This window comes from Chrysemys picta, chromosome 1, assembly GCF_011386835.1.
Source record: "Chrysemys picta bellii isolate R12L10 chromosome 1, ASM1138683v2, whole genome shotgun sequence".
NCBI classification, from domain to species: domain Eukaryota; kingdom Metazoa; phylum Chordata; order Testudines; family Emydidae; genus Chrysemys; species Chrysemys picta.
Window position 1 is genome coordinate 141942063 of NC_088791.1, and position 24514 is coordinate 141966576.

Below are 24514 nucleotides of genomic sequence, written 5' to 3' on the forward strand. Positions count from 1 at the left end.
TGCTCCTGAAAACTCCAGCTCAAAGACCCTTGAACTATATAAAGGGTGGAATAAACCTTTTATGAGTGTGCTTGTTCTGAGCTGAAGTTGTGGTGGGCTGGTAACCACAAGGATTCCCTTGGGTGGGGTGGGTTGAAGGACTGCTCCTGCCAAAACCCATCTGGTAATGAACACTGGTAAGTTTATTAGCAGCGTTCATTACTTAGGTTGGACATTAGGAAAAAGTTCCTAACTGTCAGGGTGGTTAAACACTGGAATAAATTGCTTAGGGAGGTTGTGGAATCTCCATCTCTTGTTTGTTTTCTCTTCAGAAACAGTTAACAGGTGTAATTGCTACAGTTATAAGTACCACACAGTTTGTTCTATGACAGCCTATTTTATTTTTAAGGTAAAAACATTACTGAGAAAAAACATATTAAAAACAATAAAAGAACCTACATGTATAGATTCATAGATTCTAGGACTGGAAGGGACCTCGAGAGGTCATCGAGTCCAGTCCCCTGCCCTCATGGCAGGACCAAATACTGTCGAGACCATCCCTTAAATAAGGACAAATGCAAAGTACTCCACTCAGGAAGGAATAATCAGTTGCACACATACAAAATGGGAAATGACTGCCTAGGAAGGAGTACTGCGGAAAGGGATCTGGGGGTCATAGTGGATCACAAGCTAAATATGAGTCAACAGTGTAACGCTTTTGCAAAAAAAGCAAACATCATTCTGGGATGTATTAGCAGGAGTACTGTAAGCAAGACACGAGAAGTAATTCTTCTGCTCTACTCCGCACCGATTAGGCCACATTTCAGGAAATATGTGGACAAATTGGAGAAAGTCCAGAGAAGAGCAACAAAAATGATTAAAGCTCTAGAAAACATGACCTATGAGGGAAGATTTGAAAAAAGTGGATTTGGTTAGCCTGGAGGAGAGAAGACTGAGAGAGGACATGATAACAGTTTTCAAATACATAAAAGGTTGTTACAAGGAGCAGGGAGAAAACTTGTTGTTCTTAACCTCTGAGGATAGGACAAGAAGCAAGGGACTTAAATTGCGGCAAGGGCGGTTTAGGTTGGACATTAGGAAAAACTTCCTAACTGTCAGAGTGGTTAAGCACTGGAATAAATTGCCTAGGGAGGTGGTGGAATCTCCATCATTGGGGATTTTTAAGAGCAGGTTGGACAAACAACTGTCAGGGATGGTCTAGATAATACTTAGTCCTGCCTTTAGTGCAGGGGACTGGACTAGATGACCTCTTCCGGTTCTATGATTCTATGATTCTAACAGAAGAGCAGAGATGACAGTCCTAAAGTAAAATACAAAGATAAAACAAAAGACAAATCTCCATATTTTAAAAAATCCTTTACAGATTGTTTTATTATATAGAAGTGGCCATTTTTCACAAGCAATCATTTGTTTGCTTCCACAGTTCTCTGGCTGGGGAAATGTAAAGAGGTGTCCTTGCCACGGAAAATGAGTAACAGGATTCTCCCTTCATTTGCATATCTATTCATGCAACTGAGCCCTTGGTGATCAGCAAATGGGAAAACATACACTAGCTCTTTTTGCTTCTTTTGTCGCTGTTAAAAGGGAGAACATTGTTTATAGATGGCTGACATTGGAAGAGCAGTTTTGTAAGAATGCACCGTTTCTCCCTGCCAGATACCAGCAGAACAGAACCAGGAAGGGTCGTTTTCTCTCACTCAAACACCAGCAGAACTGTTGAAAGGAAACTAACTACTTGTCAGCCAGGTGGAAACCCAGGAAAGAAGTCAGTGACTGTGATACTATTGTTGGAATCATGATAGCAACACTACTGAAGAGCATCTCCATGATCATTTCAGTCTCTGAGTTCCTCATAGGGATAATTGGAAATGGATTAATAGTGGCAGTGAATTACTCAGACTGGGTCAAAAGGGGAAAGCTGTCCTCCTGCGATCTGATCCTGACCAGTCTGAGCATCACCAGATTTTGCCTGCAGTGCCAATTAATGGTTGGCATTTTGTTATATGTGACACCCAGTCTAAAGAGTTCTTCCCAGAGAAAACTGTACAAAATTATGAATATTCTCTGGATGTTTCTAAATCACTCCAGTGTCTGGTTTGCCACCTTGCTCCCTTCTGTCTGAAGATTGCCAACTTCACCCATCCCCTCTTCCTCTGGCTGAAGCTAAGAATCTCTGGGCTGGTGACATGGCTGGTCCTGGGAACGCTGGTGACCTCGCTGCTTCCCACTGTGCCCTTAGCCTACAATAGTTACAATGAATTCCACTAGGACACCACAGAGACTCTCCCAGAAACAGCACTGAGGAGAACAATCATTGGCAAAGGCATTATTCACAACTAAATTTATTCTGCAACCTGGGCACTCTCGTTCCTGTCACAATATTCCTGCTTTCATCCATCCTGTTAGTCATTTCTCTTTGCAGACACACAAGGCAGATGCAATACAACACAACTGGCCTCAGTTCTGTCAGCATAGAGGCCCATATCCGTGCTATTAAAGCTGTTATCACCTTTCTTATCGTCTGCGTTTCTTATTTTTTGGCTGTCCATATCATGCTGTCTTATATTTTTTATAGGCAACCCCTTGATATTTATAATCTCTGTTGTTGTGATGGCTGCATATCCTTCTGGACACACCATTGTTTTGATCCTGGCCAACCCCAAACTGAAAAAGCAGGTGCCACAAATTTTGCATTATGCAAGGTTCTGTCTGAGAGGAGGGACTTAAAAACTCTATTGCAAGAGCTGCAAAGATGGATCTTAACCCCTAGACATATAGCACCTAAAATGTCAATTTTGTTCACAAGAAGGTTCTGGAAAAGATAAAACATTATGAATATTTTTCCAAATGTTTGTTTCTTTGAATATTCTTCTTGGAGTCCTTCGACTGCCACCTTGAAAGCTCTTAGCTTATTGAGAATGGGAGAAATTCACAGCAGGAGCAGAAAAAATACCGTGTAAAAGAGGTATCCAGTCACACAGACTGAGTAGTAAATTATTAGCAACAAATAGTCAAAGCAGCAGCTATATTGAATTGTTTGCAAACAATCCCTTGGTCACAAAACCATGAATAGGTTACATTCAAAATATTAGATATAGTCTTAATGTGAATGAACAGATTCAGCAAGATGGAACTCTATATATGGATTATTTGCAAAGAGTAGGAGAGGCTAAATGTGCTGAGTAAATTATCCAGTGTGAGCAGTTTATTCAGGTTTACCTCTACATAAATAGTTGCAATTATTAGATGAAGCATTAATTAGTTTGTAGTCAGTTGCATGGCTCTCAGTGTGTGTCCATGGTGATGAAAGTCAGTAATAGAATCCAGCCCTGATTTGCATCCTTCAGAACATAGCTGAGCCTTGCTGGATCAACAAATGGAAAAAACTCCCAAACAAATAAACTACAAACAACAACAACAACCCATCCCTTAGCATTTTTTTCTCTCTGTAAAAAGGACAAAGGCTGAGCGGAGAAGTACCCAGGATCTAATTTCTTCTCAGACTAGTCAAAACAGAATGGCACTACAGTCAGGGCTAGTCTACCCTGGCACTGCCACAGCGCTTTAACGTGCTTTGTGTGGTCATGGTGTAGCACTGGGAGAGAGCTCTCCCAGCGCTCTAAAGAAGCCACCTCAACGAGGGGCGTAGCTCCCAGCGCTGGGGCACTGTTTACACTGGCGCTTTACAGCACTGCAACATGCTGCGCTCAGGGGGGTGTTTTTTCACCCCCCTGAGCGAGAAAGTTGAAGCGCTGTTAATTGTCAGTGTAGATGAGCCCTTTAGAGACATTTTTCTAGCCAGGCACCATCACATCTTCTGGAGCAACATCTTCCCCAGGAGTTTTTCAAGGTTACTAGCTGTACGTTTGTGGTGAAGGATCCATGTGTCCTGAATTTTCTTTTCCCCTTTATCCAACAGTGTGCCACAAACTTCAACTCTCTGCCAGGCCTATCAAGTCTACCATACTTTTCAGGAGGGATGTAGGATTTATAATGTGTGCATGTTGGGTAAAGGAAATGCAGCATTGCCATTTTTCAGGGCTTTAGTGTGGGTTTAGCAAAATCTGAGCTTTTTCTGATTAATAAAGAAGGCCTGTAAGACTACTTGTTTGAATTTTTTTAACACTACATTTTTTTCTCCCCCATCTTTTATTTATGTATTTGGGGGCAGGAGCATTAGAAATTCAGATCTTCTTCACCTTGGAAGGATTTATGTTAACTAGTGTGGCGACGACACAGGAAAGGAAATAGAACACCAGGTTTGTGGTAGCCAGAGAGCTTTAAAAGCCTCAAGCAAAAAGCCTCCCAGGAAAACTTTCCTGGGGTTTTTATTTCTCTCCTTACTTTGTTTACAACTCTTCTTAGTGGTTACATTCCTGCGCATAGAAAAGCCAGGCGGTATACATGCACATAAGATAACGAACCCATCTCTTGAGCGCGTGAATGCCAGCTGCGAGGAAACAATCAAATCAGCCAAAAGGTTTTCCCAAACACAAACGCTGGATTGAAGGTCACTCCTGCCTCGTTGCCATGGGAGCAGTTTGCCGCACCCGTGGACTGGCGATTCGGGAGCTATGCGTCCCTACATCCCCCCCTATTTTATTTTATAGATGCAGTGTTTAAACAAAGCACTCTCGCAGGGTAGCATGCACAATGCCACTAGATTGGGTATACACAAACAAAACAGCAACATAAAACATCAAAAATCAAAACTAAGACCCCATACTATAAAAGGGTCCTTATCCACTCTAAGGGTAGCTATGACTAGATATAATCCCACCAAGGAGGAAAAACGTCCTGGCGGATGGCTTAAGCATAACATTTCAACATATCAATTTGCTATTACATGCAAAACTATTATCAGTAAGCTTAAAACAGCACATTTCTTTTACTGTCTCACACCCCAGATGTTGCTGGGTGGTTTGCAGACAGGAACAAGGCAGGTACTTAACAGACCTTGCATGTCCCGGGCAACGGCCAGGCAGAAATCAGATTGATTCAATACTTGTGCCAGGTGGACCCAAATGTTAAACTGCAGCCGCTGCTCCATCTGGGGTTCGCCTTGGCAACCAGGGGCCAACAGGAAACTCCCCAATACACACAAAATAAGAAGTGAGTTAGCATTAAGGCAAGCTAACAATGTCACAAAGTACAATACATTATACTTAACTCTATCTGCAGGCCAGTAATTGCCTGCAGTGGTAGTAAGATTAAAATGCATATCTTGTAATGTGGTGTCATTAACATACACACAGCTATCATTAGCTTGAAAAAGTAAGTGTCCTGTCAGGGTAGTTCCTTGTCCCTACCCTCCCAGCAAACGTAGTCATAAACAGTGACAACTTCTCCTGGCTTCAGTTTACATATACACTGAAGCTGTGGGGGTTCTAATGGCCAAAATGTCCATTGACTCCCTAACCCCATCCAAATGTCAGATGTAATCTCCGGAGCACTTACTAAAATCAATTAGGCATACCAGATAGTCTAATTTCCCAGATGTCTTGGTGAATTACCCAATCCTACATGCATCCTCCCCATGGACCCGGCAGGATACGGTATGTGGGATCCCACACCCCCTCAACTGGTCCATATGCTTGGAAGGAGCACTGAGAACATTTGCACTTTTACCTAGAAAGTCTCTAAGTATGTCTCCATGGCCACAGATCAGATGGTACTCTTGATGAGTCTGTAAGGGCAGTGGGCCAAGCCTGATGCTCTAGATCATTTCGAATGGCCATTAGCTAGTCATTCAGGAAATCCTGAATCTCTGAACATGCTAGATCCCACTGCAATGCCTTCCCAGCCTCAGTGATATTCAATACCATCTCTGTCAGCAACTTCTGGGTCATAGTCTGTATTTGGATGTGTTACAGGGGTAATAGTGTTATAAAGGAGATGGCAGGGGCAATGGCAACAAGGTACCTTTGGTACTTATCATTTAAAATCCAATTAGGGAGGGTAATACATGCTGAAGGACTTATCCAAAACACAGGGCGCAGCCTGTAGAATAAACCCCAAAATCCAATCAATACCACGTTCCCAAACATGGGTCCCACAAATTTCTTCCTGCCAGTGTATAATTCTTTGTTTCTTCACCAGGGTCAGTTCTTAATGTCTCTTGTAGTCAGGAATCCCTGGACTTTGTGGTTTCAATGAAGCAAGTGTTCCTTCTTCTCTTTTCCTGAAACAGTCATGGTTCAGCATCACACAGGGGAGAGATTACTAACACATCACCCTGTAATGGTTTTGTGTCTTCTAAAAAAATTCAAAGGCACAGTAGGTCTATTAGTGGACAAGGGAGAGGTTACTAGCACTTCACCTTGTCTTTTTTCCCTTTTTCCTGCCGTCCAGAAGGCACAGCAGAGCTAGAAGAAGAAACAGGCTAATCATCAGTCAGAGAGTCCTCCCGAGGTGGAGGGGTCTTTTTACAGTGAAAAGCATGGGTCCAGGCAGTCAGTCCTTGGCACTTCACAGCGGTGTTGGTGGCTAACAGGACTTGGAAAGGGCCTTTCCAGCATGGAGCCAAAGCAGTCTTTCGTTGATGGACTTTACATAGACTCAGTCTCCTGGTTTTAATTAATGGCGGGGGTGCTAGGATCTTTGGGTAGCACTTCTCTACCTGTGAGAAAAACCTAACACATTTCATTAATGCCTGGCAGTGTTTTGCAGATTTTACAGCTGCTTGGGCACATTCAAGCCCCCCCCCCTTTTTCTTGGGGGTCAGCCAAGTTTTGGCTGTGGCCTTGGATGAGCCTGCTAGCTGTATTTTCCTCTGTTAACTCATTCTGTGCTTTTTCTTCTTCTTCCTTTCTCAGCTTCTTTTAACCTACAAAGGAAACTTCCACTCTTCACTCATACACCTTTTCCCAACAATGAACACATACACATTGTCTTTATACAGTACATTAGTCTTATTATTCAATATATGCCATGTACACCCTTCCAGTAAAATAACTTTATTACAGAGCTTTGGAGCAACAAACCAGGACAAGCACACCCACTTTTGAGGAGTTCACTCGGTACAACCTCAGGTGTCTAATAGCTTTCCTCCCTCCCCAGCCCTCTGGCTAGAAATCTGAGGTAGCCAGAAGGATCCCATGGGCAATATGGGGAGTGGGTTAACCTTCCATGTCCTTGCTTCCAAAGACTGTTGGTATGCAAATTTTAACAACAATTTTGGCCATAAAACACAAAAATAATTCCTATTGTGCCAGTAAATGCATGGTACATTGAATGCTGTTCAACTGGCATCCATTTTCTCTAATAATCTGAAAGACAAAAGAACAGAGGTCTAACCTTCTGGGTAGTCAGTCATTGCTTTTAAACACACAGTGATCTGAAAAAGACAACACAATCTATATTGGTAGGTTTGCATTTCCTTTACCTCTGCTACAATATACACTGCACATGTTCTGGGGAAAATGCACATCCTCTCCACAATTCAATTTCCACAACACTAACCACATTAATTTCTATACAAGGTGTAACTATTTCTTTTGTGCTTACAAACACGGGGGTATTAAAGGGGCTAGTAGACTCCTCCAAATGCCCTGCCCGTAGCTGGTCATTGACCAAGTGCTGGAGGGCCTCCAGCTTGTCCAGAGGAAGCGGCCACTGCGCAACCCATACGGGCTCGTCAGTGAGCCAACGGAGGGGGAGGGCCGTACGCCTAATCATCAATATGGATGGTGGCAGTGAACTGTGTTAATAAATCATGGCCCCACAGGTTGAGGTGGACGGGGAGAATGATAGGCCGGATACGGGCGCGGCGGATGCCTTGGGGCGCCCTAACCTCCAACCATCGGGCTCTTCGTTGTGAGTCCTGCGCCCTGCCCACACCCCAAACCGCTGGAGCCTTCTCCGTGGGCCAATGGGCGGGCCACTGCGCGGCGGCAATGACGGTGACGTCTGCCCCAGAGTCAATAACACCCTCGAACGGCTGATCGTTGAGGCAGTAAATGCGTTTGGGTTGGGGTGCTTACGTCCGCACACGCCTGTAGCAACTCCGCCAGGGTCGAAGGACTTAGAGGACTCGCCCGCAGCGGGGACCCTGCGAAACGCGCGACGGGCACACTGGCCAATGATGGGAAAAGCTGCCCGGGGCGTGCCTACCGCCTGCTCGGGGATGCCCCAAAACTGCCCCGTGCCATATAACTGCTCAGCGAGATAGGCCCCCCCACCTTGTGCTGCTGCTGCAAGCGCCTCTCGCTGGTACTCGCTATCCCACACAACGTATTGCGCGGTAGACAGCACCACGCGACACATGTCTTTTCAATCTTGGGGGAGCAAGAAGTAACTGTTTGACACACCTTCCATGATCCCCAGGGTGAAAGTGGACCGCACCCTGGTCTCACGAACCGCCTTGCGGAGCTAGCGCAGAACCGAGTAGGGGAGAGCCTCCCAGTCCACTATCTGCCCCCCATTTCCATTATCCCGCCAAGAGACGGGGAACACCTCGAACCCACACTTGGATTCCTCGTCAGTCAAGAGACCAGCCTCACGCGCTGGCTGCACCGCCGCGGCGACAGCGCTCCCCCGCCCGACCGGTGGGCAGGGGGGAGCCGCCGTGGGCGGCGGCGCAGGGAGGGTCAGCTGCGGGTAGGAGGGGGGGTGGCCCATCACCTGGGGGCAAAGGGGAAACCGGCTTGAGGCCGTCGGGGCCGAACCCCTCCAGCGCCTCTTTGCAACGCTGCCAGAGCAGCAGGTGCTGAACTGGGGCACGGGGTTCACTATACAAGGTGATCCCAATCCGTATCCAATCAAAAAGATGTAAAGACCCGCAGTCAGGATACCAGGGGCACTGGCGATCTATTTCCCTTAGAAGGTCCTCAATATGAGCAACCGGGACAGCGACACATGATCGCTGCCGTATAATCTTTTGTAACTCTCTTGCGTGCTCCTTCTGGGCACTGGAAAGTCCCCCCCCATACTCACGAATAAGGGGCAGCAAACAGCTGCGGGGCGCGCTCGGCGTATCCAGCCGGTGAGTAGAGGGGTATCACGTCGGGGTCACCAGCTGTGGGGACGACACAGGAAAGGAAATAGAACACCAGGTTTGTGGTAGCCAGAGAGCTTTAAAAGCCTCAAGCAAAAAGCCTCCCAGGAAAACTTTCTTGGGGTTTTTATTTCTCTCCTTACTTTGTTTACAACTCTTCTTAGTGGTTACATTCCTGCGCATAGAAAAGCCAGGCGGTATACATGCACATAAGATAACGAACCCATCTCTTGAGCGCGTGAATGCCAGCTGCGAGGAAACAATCAAATCAGCCAAAAGGTTTTCCCAAACACAAACGCTGGATTGAAGGTCACTCCTGCCTCGTTGCCATGGGAGCAGTTTGCCGCGCCTGTGGACTGGCGATTCGGGAGCTATGCGTCCCTACAAACTAGATACTTGCCCTCATTGTTGATAGTTGATACTATGCTGATAGTTTTGCTTGGATGCAATGCTGATACAGGCTGTACTGGATCACTGTGGGAGGTTTATGGACTTCTATGTTGGGTGTGCAGGCAAAACACATGATACAAGGGGGCTTTAAAAGTCTTTGCTATTCAGGAAGAGGCAAGGAGAATCTGTATTGCCATTCAATAATAGTGACATTTTTGATGTTTTTGTATTCACTGAATAGGTCTGTTCACTTACAATAACAGGTGCACAATGTTGAAGTGCTCACAGGCATCTGCTGCACCTTCGGAATATTTATAAAAGCAAAGGTGAGGTATTCAGTGAGGACTGGAATGCCTCTGTGACGTTGTACTCCATACAGACCCAGGGTTTTAGAAAAGCAGACTTTGACTCCCTCAGGGAACTGATGGGCAGGATCCCCTGGGAGAATAACATGAGGGGGAAAGGAGTCCAGGAGAGCTGGCTGTATTTTACAGAATCCTTATTGAGGTTGCAGGAACAAACCATACAGATGTATAGAAAGAATAGTAAATATGCCAGGTGACCAGCTTGGCTTAACAGTGAAATCCTTGCTGATCTTAAACACAAAAAAGAAGCTTACAAGAAATGAAAGATTGGACAAATGACCAGGGAGGAGTATAGAAATATTGCTCAGGCATGCAGGAGTGAAATCAGGAAGGCCAAATCACACTTGGAGGTGCAGCTAGCAAGGGATGTTAAGAGTCACAAGGAGGGTTTCTACAGATATGTTAGCAACAAGAAGAAGGTCAGGGAAAGTGTGGGCCCCATACTGAATGGGGGAGGCAACCTAGTGACAGAGGATGTGGAAAAAGCTAAAGTACTCAATGCTTTTTTTTGCCTCTGTCTTCACGAACAAGGTCAGCTCCCAGACTACTGCACTGGGCAGCACAGTATGGGGAGGGGGTGACCAGCTCTCTGTGGAGGAAGAAGTGGTTCAGGACTATTTAGAAAAGCTGGACGAGCACAAATCCATGGGGCTGGATGCATTGCATCCGAGGGTGTCAAAGGAGTTGGCGGATGTGATTGCAGAGCTATTTGCCATTACCTTGGAAAACTCATGGCGATCAGGGGAGGTCCCAGATGACTGGAAAAAGGCTAATGTAGTGTCCATCTCTAAAAAAGGAAAGAAGGAGTATCTGCCAGTCAGCCTCACCTCAGTCCCTGGAAAAATCATGGAGCAGGTCCTCAAGGAATCAATTTTGAAGCACTTTGAGGAGAGGAAAGTGATCAAGAACAGACAACATGGATTCACCAAGGGCAAGTCATGCCTGACTAACCTAATTGCCTTCTATAATGACATAACTGGCTCAATGGATGAGGGGAAAGCAGTGGATGTGTTATTCCTTGACTTTAGCAAAGCTTTTGATATGGTCTCCCACAGCATTCTTGCCAGCAAGTTAAAGAAGTATGGGCTGGATGAATGGACTATAAGATGGATTGAAAGCTGGCTAGATCATCGGGCTCAATGGGTAGTGATCAATGGCTCCATGTCTAGTTGGCAGCCGGTATCAAGCAGAGTGCCCCAAGGGTCAGTCCTTGGGCCGGTTTTGTTTAACATCTTCATTAATAATCTGGATGATGGGATGGATTGCACCCTCAGCAAGTTTGCAGATGACACTCCAGAAAAGGACCTAGGGGTTACAGTGGACGAGAAACTGGATATGAGTCAACAGTGTGCCCTTGTTGCCAAGAAGATTAACGGCATTTTGGGCTGTATAAGTAGGAGCATTGCCAGCAGATCAAGGGACGTGATGATTCCCCTCTATTTGGCATTCGTGATGCCTCATCTGGAGTACTGTGTCCAGTTTTGGGTCCCACACTACAAGAAGGATGTGGAAAAATTGGAAAGAGTCAAACGGAGGGCAACGGAAATGATTAGGGGGCTGGAGCACATGACTTATGAGGAGGGGCTGAGGGAACTGGGATTATTTAGTCTGCAGAAGAGAAGAATGAGGAGGGATTTGATAGATGCTTTCAACTACTGTACCTGAAAGGGGGTTCCAAAGAGGATGGATCTAGACTTTTCTCATTGGTAGCAGATGACAGAAAAAAGAGTAATGGTCTCAAGTTGCAGTGGGGGAGGTCTAGGTTGGATATTAGGAAAAACTTTTTCACTAGGAGGGTGGTGAAGCACTGGAATGGGTTACCTAGGGAGGTGGTGGAATTTCCTTCCTTAGAGGTTTTTAAGGTCAGGCTTGACAAAGCCCTGACTGAGATAATTTAATTGGGGATTAGTCCTGCTTTGAGCAAGGGGTTGGACTAGATGACCTCCTGAGGTCCCTTCCAACCCTGATATTCTATCATTCTATGATTCTATTATATGATTTTATGAAAATATGCTAATGAGTGTGAATATAATGTAACTGGAACATGCTTCATGCAAAAGGTCTCTTGTAAGGTATCGTTACAAAGCTTATAATCTACTGAGTGTGTTCATCCTATTTGTATGAATGTATCATTCTTGTATCTGAAACTAGGAATATAAAATATAACTCTGAGGTCCTATTGTAGTTATGCGAAGTGTGTGCCATTAACGGTGGGTTAGAATCTTGATGGCTCCCATCAACTAGGACAATTGACTGTAGATGGCTCTGTTTATTTGCAAGCCTTCCTGTATGTCAAGCCGGTAAGAATGAAGGCTTGGGGTCTAAAGGGACATGTGACCATGTCACCTGGTACTGGAATCTATCTTAAAGCTGCGGCTTTTTCCATTTAGAAGGAGTGGTGGGGGCCCAAAGAGACAAAAAATTCCCATCTTGTGCCAAAGGTATATAAGGGGGTGGAACAGCACAAAGGGGACTGCAGTCATGGGAAATTCCCTAGCTATCACCTATGCTGAAACAAGGACTGTACCAGGAGAAAGGATTGGGCCTGCTTTGAGCAGGGGGTTGGACTAGATGACCTTCTGAGGTCCCTTCCAACCCTAATATTCTATGATTCTATGACTAGGAAGGAGTCTAGTCTGTGAAAGAAGCTTATTGAAACATCTCTGAGGGTGAGGTTTCATCTGTAATCAGTTTATTACTGTATTAGGCTTAGACTCGCGAGTTATTGTTTTATTTTGCTTGGTAATTTACTTTGTTCTGTCTGTTATTACTTGGAACCACTTAAATCCTACTTTTAATATTTAATAAAATCACTTTTTGCTTATTAATTAACCCAGAGCAAGTACAGTAACTCCTCACTTAAAGTCGTCCTGGTTAATGTTGTTTCATTGTTACATTGCTGATCAATTAGGGAACACACTCATTTAAAGTTGAGCAATGCTCCTCTTTGGCAGCCGCCTGCTTTGTCCACTGCTTGCAGAAAGAGCAGACCTTTGCAGCTAGCTAGTGGGTGCTTGGAACCATGGTGGACCGGCAGCCCCCCTATCATCTCCCTGCTCCCCTAAGTTCCCTGTGCGGCAGCCGCTCAGCAGGCTATCAATTACCAACAGTTCAGCTGTCCCTCCCCCCACTGCCATGTGCTGCTCCTGCCCTCTGCCTTGGAGCTGCTCCCAGAGACTCCTACTTGCTGTGGGGGGGGGAAAAGTGGGCTAATATCAGGGTGTCCTGCTCCCCTCTGCTCCTGCCACCCACTTACCCTATCTCCATAGAGCAGGGGGGAGACACGACAGGGCTCAGGACAGAGGGAGCTTGCAGGCAGCAGCTGCTGTCTCAACTTCCTCATCTAAAAAGGCAGTATACTTAGAGTGGGGTCAGCATACTTAAAGGGGCAATGCGCATCTCTCTCTCTCTCTCACACACACAGTGGGTGTGTGTCTGTCTTTGTCTGCCATGCTGTCTCCCCTCCCTCCATTCGTGTTGGATTGTGAGGCTACATTAACAACGTGTTAACCCTTGAGGGCTCAGATGAATGCTAGTTCATCATTTAGCAGTAAGGCATTCCCTGGGAAATATCCCACCCTCTTCCACCCTCTGACTCCACCACCTCAACCAAACTTCATACATTGCTGTGTACAGTATTAAATTGTTTGTTTAAATCTTATACTGTGTATACATATATATAATATAGTCTTTTGTCTGGTGAAAAAGAATTCCCTGGAACCTAACTCCCCCTATTTACAATAATTCTTATGGGGAAATTGGATTCACTTAACATCGTTCTGCTTAAAGTTGCATTTTTCAGGAACATAACTACAACGTTAAGCGAGGAGTTACTGTAATTAATTCCTGGGGAGCAAACAGCTATGCATCTCTCTCTATCAGTGTTATAGAGGGCGGACAATTTATGAGTTTACCCTGTATAAACTTTATACAGAATAAAACAGATTTATTTGGGGTTTGGATTCATTGGGAACTGAGTGTCTGGGTGCTAGAGACAGGAACACTTTCTAAGCTGTTTTCAGTTAGTCTGAAGTATTTGGGGGACATGGTTCAGACCTAGATCTGTGTTTGTAGCAGGCTAGCATGTCTGGATCAACAAGACAGGATACTGAAGTCCCAAGCTGCCAGGGAAAACAGGCTCAGAGGTAGTCTCAGCACATCAGGTGACAGTCGCAAGAGGGTCTCTGTGACCTAACCCATCACAGGCTCACATTTGGGATTACTACAACTACTGGTGTCTACCTTTCAGCAGTGGAAGACACCTGCTGCCAGACCTTAGACTCTAAAATACTGAGCACAGCAGATGTGCATCACAGGCCAGAGATATTCTGTTCTTCCATTTTGTGATTATTTATTGGGACTTTATGGGGCAGGGGTGATAAAGTAATATAAATCATTTCATTAATTTTATTTTTTGCATGTTGAAGGAAGGGGGACACTTTGTTTGGGTGCATGCGAGGTATTTTTTAGAGCTGGTCATGAATTTTCCATTGGAATGATTTTCTGATGGAAAATGAATTTCTGAAAAAGAAAATTGCTGAAAACTGTTATTTTCCCATTGTGAAAGTAAAAAAAAAGAAGAAACATTTCATTTCAACTTATTTAGACTCAATCAGAATATTTTATTTTTTGAAATGACTTGAAACATTGCATTTTCAATCAGTTCAACCAAACTTGAAATTGTATTTCCATATCTTTGCATTGCCTCATTGGAATTGTAGTTCACACCCCAATTCTCTCCTATGGGCAGGGCTTCTTGGACAATTATATCTTCCCACAATTCCCTCTGATTGAGCTAAAGAACAGGAGTACTTGTGGCACCTTAGAGACTAACAAATTTATTTGACCATAAGCTTTCGTGGGCTACAGCCCGCTTGATCGGATGCATAGACTGGAACATACAGCAAGAAGATATTTATACATACAGAGAACATGAAAAGGTGGAAACATTTTTTTCTCCTGCTGATGATAGCTCATCTTAATTGTTTGGCCTCTTACAGTTGGTATGGTTACTTCCACCTTGGGGTCCCGGCTTCCGGTCTGAGGTTCTGGCTGCTGGCCCCTTGCCAGTCGGGGTCTCAGCCACTGGTCCCTCTCAGCCTCCTGCCGGCCTGGGTGAGCAGAACTCCAGGCTGGTAGCGGCGGGCTGAGGGGGGCCGGCAGCCGGGATCCCAGCTGGCAGGAGCTGGCAGGAGCTGGCGGACGAACCCCAGACCAGCAGCGGGCTGAGCGGCTCAGTCTGCTGCCGGTCTGGGGTCCCAGCCACCGGCCCCGCTCAGCCTGCTGCCGGCCCCGCTCAGCCTGCTGCCAGCTGAGTGAATGGAACCCCAGACTGGCAGCGGGCTGAACGGGGCTGGTGGCTGGAACCCCAGACAAGGATCCCAGGCCCTGCTCAGCCTGCTGCCAGTCTGGGTTGAGCGGGCTGAGCGGGGCCGGTGGCAGGCTGAGTGGGACCGGTAGCCGGGACCTCAGACTGGCAGCAGGCTGAGCGGCTCAGTCTGCTGCCGGTCTGAGGTCCCAGCCACTGGCACCACTCAGCCCGCTGCCAGCTTGGGGTTCCATTCACCCAGATCGGCAGCGGGCTGAGCAGGGCCAGCGGCTGGGACCCCGACTGGCAAGGGACCGGCAGCCGGAACCCCAGACTGGCAGCGGACTGAGCCACTCAGCCTGCCACCGGCCCCGCTCAGCCCGCTGCTGGCTGAGTGAATGGAACCCCAGGCCGGCAGCGGGCTGAGCGGCTCAGCCCGCCACCACTCTGGGGTTCCGGCCACCGGCTCCTGCCAGCAGAGGTCTCAGCCACCAGCCTGCTCAGCCCACTGCCAGCCTGGGGTTCCCTGGGGGTCCCCAGGCCAGCAGCAGGTGCTGAGTGGGGCCGGCGGCTGGGACCCCAGCTGGCAATGGGGCAGCAGCCAGAACCCCAGAGTGGCAGTGGACTGAGCTGCTCAGCCAGCCACCGCGTACCATCAAAAATTGGCTCACGTGCCACCTTTGGCACGTGTGCCGTAGGTTGCCGACCCTTGGTTTAGACTTTATTGGATGCTTGTAAGTTGCTGCATGCATTAATCTCATTTATAGCATTTGTATCCCATTGTGACATTCCCCTCTGGTGTTATCTGGACGGGTAATCTGTGATCACCTTGACTCTGTGAGCCAACCTTGACTCTGGGAGCCAGCCTTGACTCTGGGAGCCAGCCTTACCTTGCTCTGCTGTGAGAACCCCCACTCCTGGGCTGTTCACGCACAGCCTCTGGCATGTAAGCTGCTCCTTAGATTGTGCAACTGAAGACACCAGCCAATATCTCCGGTCCCAGACACAACCCTAGGAATCTCCGTCTTACAGTGTTCAGTTATGCCTGCTGGATGCTGTAAGCTTATATGACTTCGTCAGTTTAACAAAGAAATTGATGTGAACCAGGCTTGTTATCCCAAGGGGAGTCTCTGACATGCTTCAAACCAAATACACTGCTTCAGGTAGAATAAACAAACAGATTTATTAACTACAAAGATAGATTTTAAGTGATTATAAGTCAAAACATAACAAGTCAGATTTGGTCAAATGAAATAAAAGCAAAACACATTCTAAGCTGATCTTAACACTTTCAATGCCCTTACAAACTTAGATGCTTCTCACCACAGGCTGCCTGGTTGCCCTTCAGCCAGGTTCTCCCCTTTGATCAGTGCTTCAGTCGCTTGGTGGTGATGTCTGTAGATGGAGGTGGAAGAGAGAGAGAGCATGGCAAACATCTCTTCCTTTTATCATGTTCTTTCTTCCCTCTTGGCTTTGCCCCCCCGGTTCAGAGTCAGGTGAGGATTACCTCATCGCAGTCCCGAATTGACCAAAGGAAGGGGGGTGACTCACTCGAGAGTCCAACATATCCTTTGTTGTTGCCTAGGCCAGTGTCCTTTGTTCCTGTGAGGCTGGGCTGGGTTTGTCCCATACATGCTCTGACGAGGTGTGAACTACCCCTCTGCTCTTGGGGAGTTTTTGCCTGGGCTTGCTTTAAGCCACGAGAACACCTTTTCAGCCTCATAACTATATATGTGAAATTACAACCTATAACATTACTATAACAATGATTACTATAACATTATCATAACAACAATGCTCAGTACATCATGAGCCTTCCGAAGACACCCAACATGACAAACTTTGTATTAGATACCACACAATCATATTATAAGAATGAACATGGGGGTGTAGTGTGTTCCCATGAAGTACAGAACGTCACACCCATATTGTAAGGTAATATTTGAGCATTTGTATTGTGAGGCTCTCTAACTATGTAAATCACCAGAGGGAAAAAAGACAGTAATTAGTATGGAATGCTGGCCTACAGCAAAAGGTGTTATGTCCTGCCCCACAGATAAGGCCCATCAACACCAGATTGTGGAACATCAAAGAGGACAAAAGACTTTGTTGATTGCTTTCTCTCCCCCGCCCTCATAAAGAGGAGAAGTGAATTCCTCCCATCAGCTGAGCTGGCAGCTCAGAGAAGGCGGGGGAATGGGAATAAAAATCCCTGACAGTGAGAAACTGAATGTTTCTGCTTCTTGACCTCTGAGAGGCAAGGATTACTAAACATAAGCAAAAGATCCCCAGTGCTTAAGAACATAAGAATGGCCCTACTGGGTCAGACCAAAGGTCCATCTAGCCCAGTATCCTGTCTTCCAACAGTGGCCAGTGCCAGATGCCCCAAAGAGAATGAACAGAACAGGTAATCATCAAGTGATCCATCCCCTGTCGCTCATTCCCAGCTTCTGGCAAACGGAGGCTAAGGACACCATTTTTGCCAATCCTGGCTAATATGAATTTATCTAGTTCTTTTTTGAACCATGTTATGGTCTTGGCCTTCACAACATCCTCTGGCAGGGAGTTCCACAGGTTGACTGTGCATTGTGTGAAGAAATACTTACTTTTATTTGTTTTAAATTTGCTGCCTATTAATTTCATTTGGTGACCCCCAGTTCTTGTGTTATAAGAAGTAGTAAACAACACTTCCTTATCTACTTTCTCTACACCAGTAGCCTGGATTATCCCTAGAGAATATATAGACCTTGCTTATCACAGAAATTTCTATTACTTTTTGAAATTTAAGATTGAAACATATTTGTGTTTATATAAATTTACTTGATTTAACCTTGTAAATACCTCTCTTGTTTCCTTTTCCTATATAATAGATCTTTAGTTAGTTTATTATAGGATTGGCTACAAGCATCGTCTTTGGTGTAAGATCTGAAGTGCAATTAATCTGTGGTAAGTGACTGATCCTTTGGGACTGGGAGTAACCTGAATATTGCTATGATCTTTGCTGTAAGGGACCATTTATCACAAAGATAAACTCACGTGGGTGGCAAGACAGATCAGAGTACCTAAGGAGACTATCTGTGACTCCATGTTTAGACTGTTATAGTGCCTGAGGAGTTTATGCTAGATAATTGGTTGGTGAAATCTAAGTATTTTGGGGGGGTTGTGGCCAGTTTCCTAACAGTCTGCCTTGAGATTGATACTTATGCTTCTGAGCCGCTCTGGGATGGCTTGATACACACTTTTAATGTGCAGGAAATAGTGGATGGCTTTGCAGCAATGGAATTCCCTAACTGCTGTGGCATGCATGTCCCCATTTTGGCCTCAGACCATCTTGTGATGGAATACATCAATGGAAATGGCTACTTTTCTGTGGTATTGCAAACATGGATGGATCACCGTGGTTGTTTCACCGACATCAATGTGGGGTGATCAGGGAAAGTGCATGATACACGCATCTTCAGGAACACTGGTCTGTATAGTAAGCTGCAAGCGAGGACTTTCTTTACAGTCCAGAAGATTACAATTGGGGATGTGGAAATGCCAATTGTGAACCTGGGAGATCCAGCCTACCCCTTACTCCTGTGGTTCATGAAGGCTTAAACCGCAAACCTTAACAGCAGCAAAGAGCGTTTCAACAACAGGCTCAGCAGGTGCAGAATGACAGTTGAATGTGCCTTTGGCAGATTAAAGGGGTGCTGATGCTGCCTTTTTCGCAGGTTAGACCTCAGTGAGGAAAATGTTGCCATGGTCATAGCAGCTTGCTGTGCTCTGCATAACATTTGTGAAGCTAAGGAGGGAAAGTTGCTGCAGGGGTGGAGAATTGAGGTGGATCAGCTGGAGGCCATTTTTGAGCAGCCAGATACCAGACTGTTAGAGGAGCTCAACAGGGGGCTATTTGAATAAGGGAGGCTCTGAAGGAGCATTTTGACAATGAGCCCCAGTAGTATGTCTTTCTGTAATGCTTTGAGCCAGGCATCGGTCTGCTAATGCACTGATTGCCATTGTGTATAAATTTCAGCAGCAACAACTGTGATTTGTAGACAAATAAAGATCAATTTTCTTTCTGTAAGTACATTTTTATTCATCAGCAATACAAACATTTCTATTTTCTAAAAGGGACATGACACTTTTTGAAATGAAGCTCTCACAGCTGAGTGTATGTCTAGCTGTCATGCTGAAACATGTCCCTAGTGGTGGAATGCATGGGGTACTGGGATGGAATGGGTATGCCGGTTCAGTCACAGAGATCCCCTTGGGACTGTCGCCTGATGTGCTGAAATTACCTCTGAGCCTGTGGTGGGGCGATGCCCCACCCTCTGAGGAAAAGGACTGAACCAGGCCCGAGAGGCTGTGCAGACCAGCAGCCAATCAGCCAATGCCTGGGGAGAGCCAATCAGGGTTAGATCCTATATAAAGGCTGCCTAGCAGAGGAGAAGTCAGTCACCCCCTGACACCTGAGGGAGAAGGACTGGCTTCTGAGCTAAGGAGCAGCACGTTGGACAGAGCAGTGCTGGCCAGGCTTGTGGGAGCAGATTGGAACTCCAGCCCAGATACCTGCCAGGCTGCGGCCCTTACTAGAAGCAGTCGAGAAGGTGCATAGGGCCAAAGGGAAAGTGGCCCAGGGAAACTAGGCAGATGAGAGGAGAGAGAAGAAGGACAGAGGGAGGATGCCACTAGAGGGTCCCTGGGTCGGGACCCAGAGTAGTGGGTGGGCCTGCCCCCCTTGCATTGCCCTTGGCCACTGAGGAGAGGGGCCGAGATAGACCGTGACCTGCCCCTGAGAGAAGGGGCTAGACTCTAAGGTTGTGGTTGGCCACCGAGGCAGTGGCAAACAGGAGGACTGCTGTTAACAACCTCCCCACCCTCCTGGAAGGGGGTGAGACCAGAGTAGTGGGCACTGCTAGAGGGCAGGGTCCTGAAGCAGATGAAGACTGTCCTGAAGAGGACACCGCCGAGCAGGGAGCAACGCAGCTCCCAGGGCAGCAGAAGGGAGACAACGGGCGAGCTACCACGCGTCAAGGACATCTGCAATGGTCAAGAGCTAATTCCCAGAGTGACCGGCAGGAGGCGCCAGCGGTGGTGAGTCAAACCCCATCACAGAGCTCCACCCAGCTCCCAATGGGATCCAAACCCCAAATAAATCCATTTTAATCTGTATAAAGCTTATACAGGGTAAACTTGTAAATTGTTCGCCCTCTATTTCACTGAGTTGTTTGCTCCCCCAACTATTAATCACCTACTCTGGGTTTATTAACAAACAAAAGTGACTTTATTAAGTATAAAAAGTAGGATTTAAGTTGTTTCAAGTAATAACAGCTAGGACAAAGTAAGTCAGAAAGCAAAATAAAACAAAACACACAAGTCTAAGCCTAATACATTAAGAAACTGATTACATCACCCTCAAAGATGTTCCAATAAGCTTCTTTCACAGACTAGACTCCTTCCTAGTCTGGGCCCAATCCTTTCCCCGGGTACGCTCTTTGTTAGATCCAGCAGACATCTCAGTTGGTAAGCAGGGGTTTTCTCATGACTGGCAGCCCTTTTTATCCTGCTCCACCCCCTTTTATAGCTTTGGCACAAGGTGGGAATCTTGTCTGTGCTTGTCCTCACCCCTGCCTCATCAATGGAAAAGTACAAGGATTAAGATAGATTCCAGCATCATGTGACATAGTCACATGTCACTGTAAGACCCCTAGTCTCCATTCTTCCTGGGTTGGCCCATATTTATACAGGAAGGTGTGCAGGTAAATACACCATTTACAATCAATTGTCCTAGTCAATGGGAGCCATCAAGATTCCAAACCACCATCAATGGCCCACACCTTGCATAATTATGTGATTAATGTGCACAAGCCTTGTCAAGTAGTGTCAGGCTAAGCACTTTTAGGCCTCAACCTTCTGGAAGTTGTAAGAAGTGAGTACAGTTGAATCCTGCAAGCATAAGCATAATCTAGTTAGGAAGCTTTATAAACTAAAAGGGAAACTCTGTAGAGATAGATACAGACTTGTGGTTACTATGCTCTGCAACCAAATACTTCTTTAAGCTAACTTGAGCATTTTTGAGTCTAGCAAATTGACCACAATTAGCTGCATAGAGAAGAGATGAGATGAGCATAGGTGCACAGTTAATAAAATCAAGACAACCGCAAATACCACACTGAAACATTTGGCCACCTTCATTGGTTGACCTGTTTTAAAACACAGCCAGCAAATACCATATAAATAAGGTGAAAAGACGCAAGTGTTTGTGTAGTGTGTTGACCTAAAAGAGATCACTCTTTGTCAGGCTCACATACACCCCCTGAACCAAAGAGACTTGAGCTTCAATGACTACCTGTGCCTGGCCAGTGCAGGAAACGGTCGACTGAAAGGTAATGTATCTTTGGAAGAACGCAGGGTAAGGTTTCGGACTGAAGAGGTCTGATTGTGCTCGAGCTAGTTAATCTTAAATTTGTATTAATACTATAGTTTAAGTATATTAGTAAATTGTTTAAGTTGTTTAGAGATAGTAGTAGTCAATAGTTGATCAATATATAGGAACTGTATATGTTTTTGTGCCTGTCTTCAGTATAAGTTACCATCAAGTTTATCATAAAAGTCAATAAAAGTTTATAAGCTGTTATATAAGGTTGTAGGTAGGTTAAGGTTAGTAAAATATAGTTAATCAATGTTTTAGTATTGCATATAGAATTGTATTTGTTGGGGGTGGTTACAGTACATGTGAAGTTGCTAGGCAATCAGTAATAGTAACATTGCATGTACTTGTGACTATTTTCAATATTATTTACCTTTTATATGTGTACTTATAGGAATAGGTAGTTAATGCATAATATTACTTGTGCTTGTCTCCAGTATAACTTGCCATTTGTATTAATCCTCACTCAGTGCTGGTCTTTAATTCTGTTTTTCTTATTCTGCCTGTGTTGCCTTTATAGTCGTAAGTCATTAAAAACCTTTCTTGAGGAATAATTAGTTGTTTAGTTTCTCTTTTGCGGACACTACTCAACCTCATTACATCTGTGTTGGGTGGTGGGAAGTAGCGATCACCCAGAGCCTCACTAGGGCCCTGACTTGAGCCCCCCTAAGGCTCTGACGTGTGCCTCCTCCTTCAATTAATCTCCACAAATTACAATAGGACCTCAGAGTTATACTTCATAATTCTAGCTTCATATACAAGAATGATACAGGCATACAAATAGGAGGAATATATTCAGTAGGTTATAACCTTTGTGATACCTTACAAGAGAACTTTTGCATAAAACATATTCCAGTTACATCATATTCACACTCATAAGCATATTTTCATAAAACATATGGAGTGCAACATCACAATGGGAACATGCAAGGAATGTGTGTGTGGAGAACATGGAAGGCAGTTCTGTATGGGTTGCTGGGGGAGGCGAGCACACATGTTCCACCTGCAGCACAGTCAAGTACCTCAGCATGTCTGTTTGGTCCTCCAGAAGCTGAATCATCCACTCCTGCCCCGGCTATCCATTCTCAGTCTTTCATTTATAGTCTCTCTTCATTCTCTCTGCTCACTATCAGCTGCATCAGACAAATACCATACCTCCCTGAACGTATCTTCCTTACTTCTCCTGGTTTGTCTCCTTATCACTGAGAGCCATTTGGACATCTGCAGAAGCTAAAGAAGCAATAAACAGAGGCACTATTATCATAGAATATCAGGGTTAAAAGGGACCTCAGGAGATCATCTAGTCCAACCCCCTGCTCAAAGCAGGATCAATCCCCAGACAGATTTTTACCCCAGATCCCTAAATAGCCTCCTCAAGGATTGAACATATAACCCTGGGGTTAAGAGGCTAATGCTCAAACCACTGAGCTATCCCTCACCCCTCTGTGAGACTACACTCACAGACTTGATTCATCCATGTTAGATAAACAACTTTCTCACTTTCCCTTGGCAGGCACACAGCACAGCAAGAGCCCTAAATGTGATGAGTTTCGCCCGGGGGTGGGGAAAGGACAAGATGGGACAAAGGTTGGGGGATTTACACAGGTATCAGTACAAGCCCCTAGGACCACTATTCTGAATTTTGGCACTGTTTTCTACAGTTGATATCACGCTCCTGAGGATAACCAAGGCGTATGTGTGCGGCTACAGACCAGGTCCACATGCTGCTTGCCTGTGTGCTGCTTTGGTTCCTGCAGAGGTAATTGCTGAATGGCAAAGTGTAGGGCCTGGGGCTCACCACTGCGGCGCCTCCTGCTGGTTGTCCTCGGGAATTAGGTCATCCCAGCTCCAGAGCACCCTCTACAGTCCAGTGATCCGCTTTACCTCACTCTGGCCCCCGTGTCCCTCCCAGGACTCGGTGCCCTTTTCACTGGGTTTCTGCCCTGCCTTACAGAACCTCCTCAGTCTCAGGGTCTCCCCCTCCCAGGGGAACCACCACCCACTATCCCCACTTCACCTCAGTCTTAGGCTACTGCCAGTCCCCATCTAGCCCCCACTCACTGGGGCAGACTGCAGTGTAAGTCACTCATCATAGGCAAAGGGGGTTTTGGACCTGCTGACTCTGCCTACCCATGGGCTGTCCCCTGCAACCCCAGTACCCACTAGACCTGTCAGCAGTCCTGCAGCCTGGGCTTTCCAGGCCGGAGCTCCCAGCTCCTCTGGCCCTTCCCCAGCCCTGCTCCAAATCTAGGTTCCTGCTAATCCTGCAGCAGTCAGGCCCTTCTCCCTCTACAGACAGAGGGAGACTGTTTTGCTCCTGGCTTCCCTGGCCTTTATAGGGCCAGCTGAGTCTGTTTGGGGCATGGCCACAGCTGAAGCTGTTTCCCCCAATCAGCCCAGCTTTTCCCCCTGCCACAGCCCTCTCGAAGGGCTGTTTTAAGCCGTTCCGGGCAGGAGCAGGTGACCACTCTGCTACACAAGGCAAAGTTTCCTACTACGAGGGAAGAAATAAGGCTGACATCCTAAGAAACCTTCAACAGAGGATTGCAGAGTACCTCCAGGAAAGGTTCCTAGAGATCTCTATGGAGGATTCCCAGGAGATCCTGGTGCACATCAACAAACTTTTCTGCAGTGCCACCTCTGTCTAGCTGCACAGGGGGATGAGAAACAGGTGCAAACAGTGCTAGTGTTTGTTGTTTCTATCCCTCTCCTATCCTGGGACAAAGAAAGGCAGAGCTCCCTGCAGTATCAAAGCATAATGAGTACTTACCGGAGCTCCATTCTCCTGCATCAGGTGTCCCAGCACTTTGGCTCTGGCACTGTCTAGACCCTTCCGGAGTTAAAAAGAGGACGTGGCTTGCCATGCCGCCAGATGACCCTGTCGCCTTTCCCCCATCCTCCTCCAATTCCACTTCCTCATCCACCACTTCATCCTAGGGGTTCATTCCATTGGCTGCTGCCTCCAGCCCCCCTGAAGTATTCATGGAGCTCTTGGAAGTAGAGGTGGGGTTACCACTGAGGATGGCATGCAGCTCCTTGTT

The 24514-nt window shown here is 46.2% G+C and overlaps 1 protein-coding gene and 1 long non-coding RNA gene across 2 annotated transcripts; one reads left to right on the plus strand and one right to left on the minus strand.

The window, feature by feature from the left end:
* Nucleotides 1–1442: 1442 nt before the first annotated feature.
* LOC101949687 (taste receptor type 2 member 7-like) lies at nt 1443–2825 on the plus strand. Its single transcript, XM_065563714.1, is given in 4 exon segments — nt 1443–2108; nt 2111–2248; nt 2281–2575; nt 2810–2825. Coding segments are annotated over 4 exon segments (762 nt in total). The 5' UTR covers nt 1443–1795.
* Nucleotides 2826–4260: 1435 nt separating this feature from the next.
* On the minus strand, nt 4261–9381 carry LOC122174152 (uncharacterized). Its single transcript, XR_010598751.1, has 2 exons — nt 8935–9381; nt 4261–7336 (listed from the first exon to the last, which is right to left on the minus strand). It is a non-coding gene; the product is annotated as an uncharacterized LOC122174152 (long non-coding RNA).
* Between the last annotated feature and the right edge of the window lie 15133 nt (nt 9382–24514).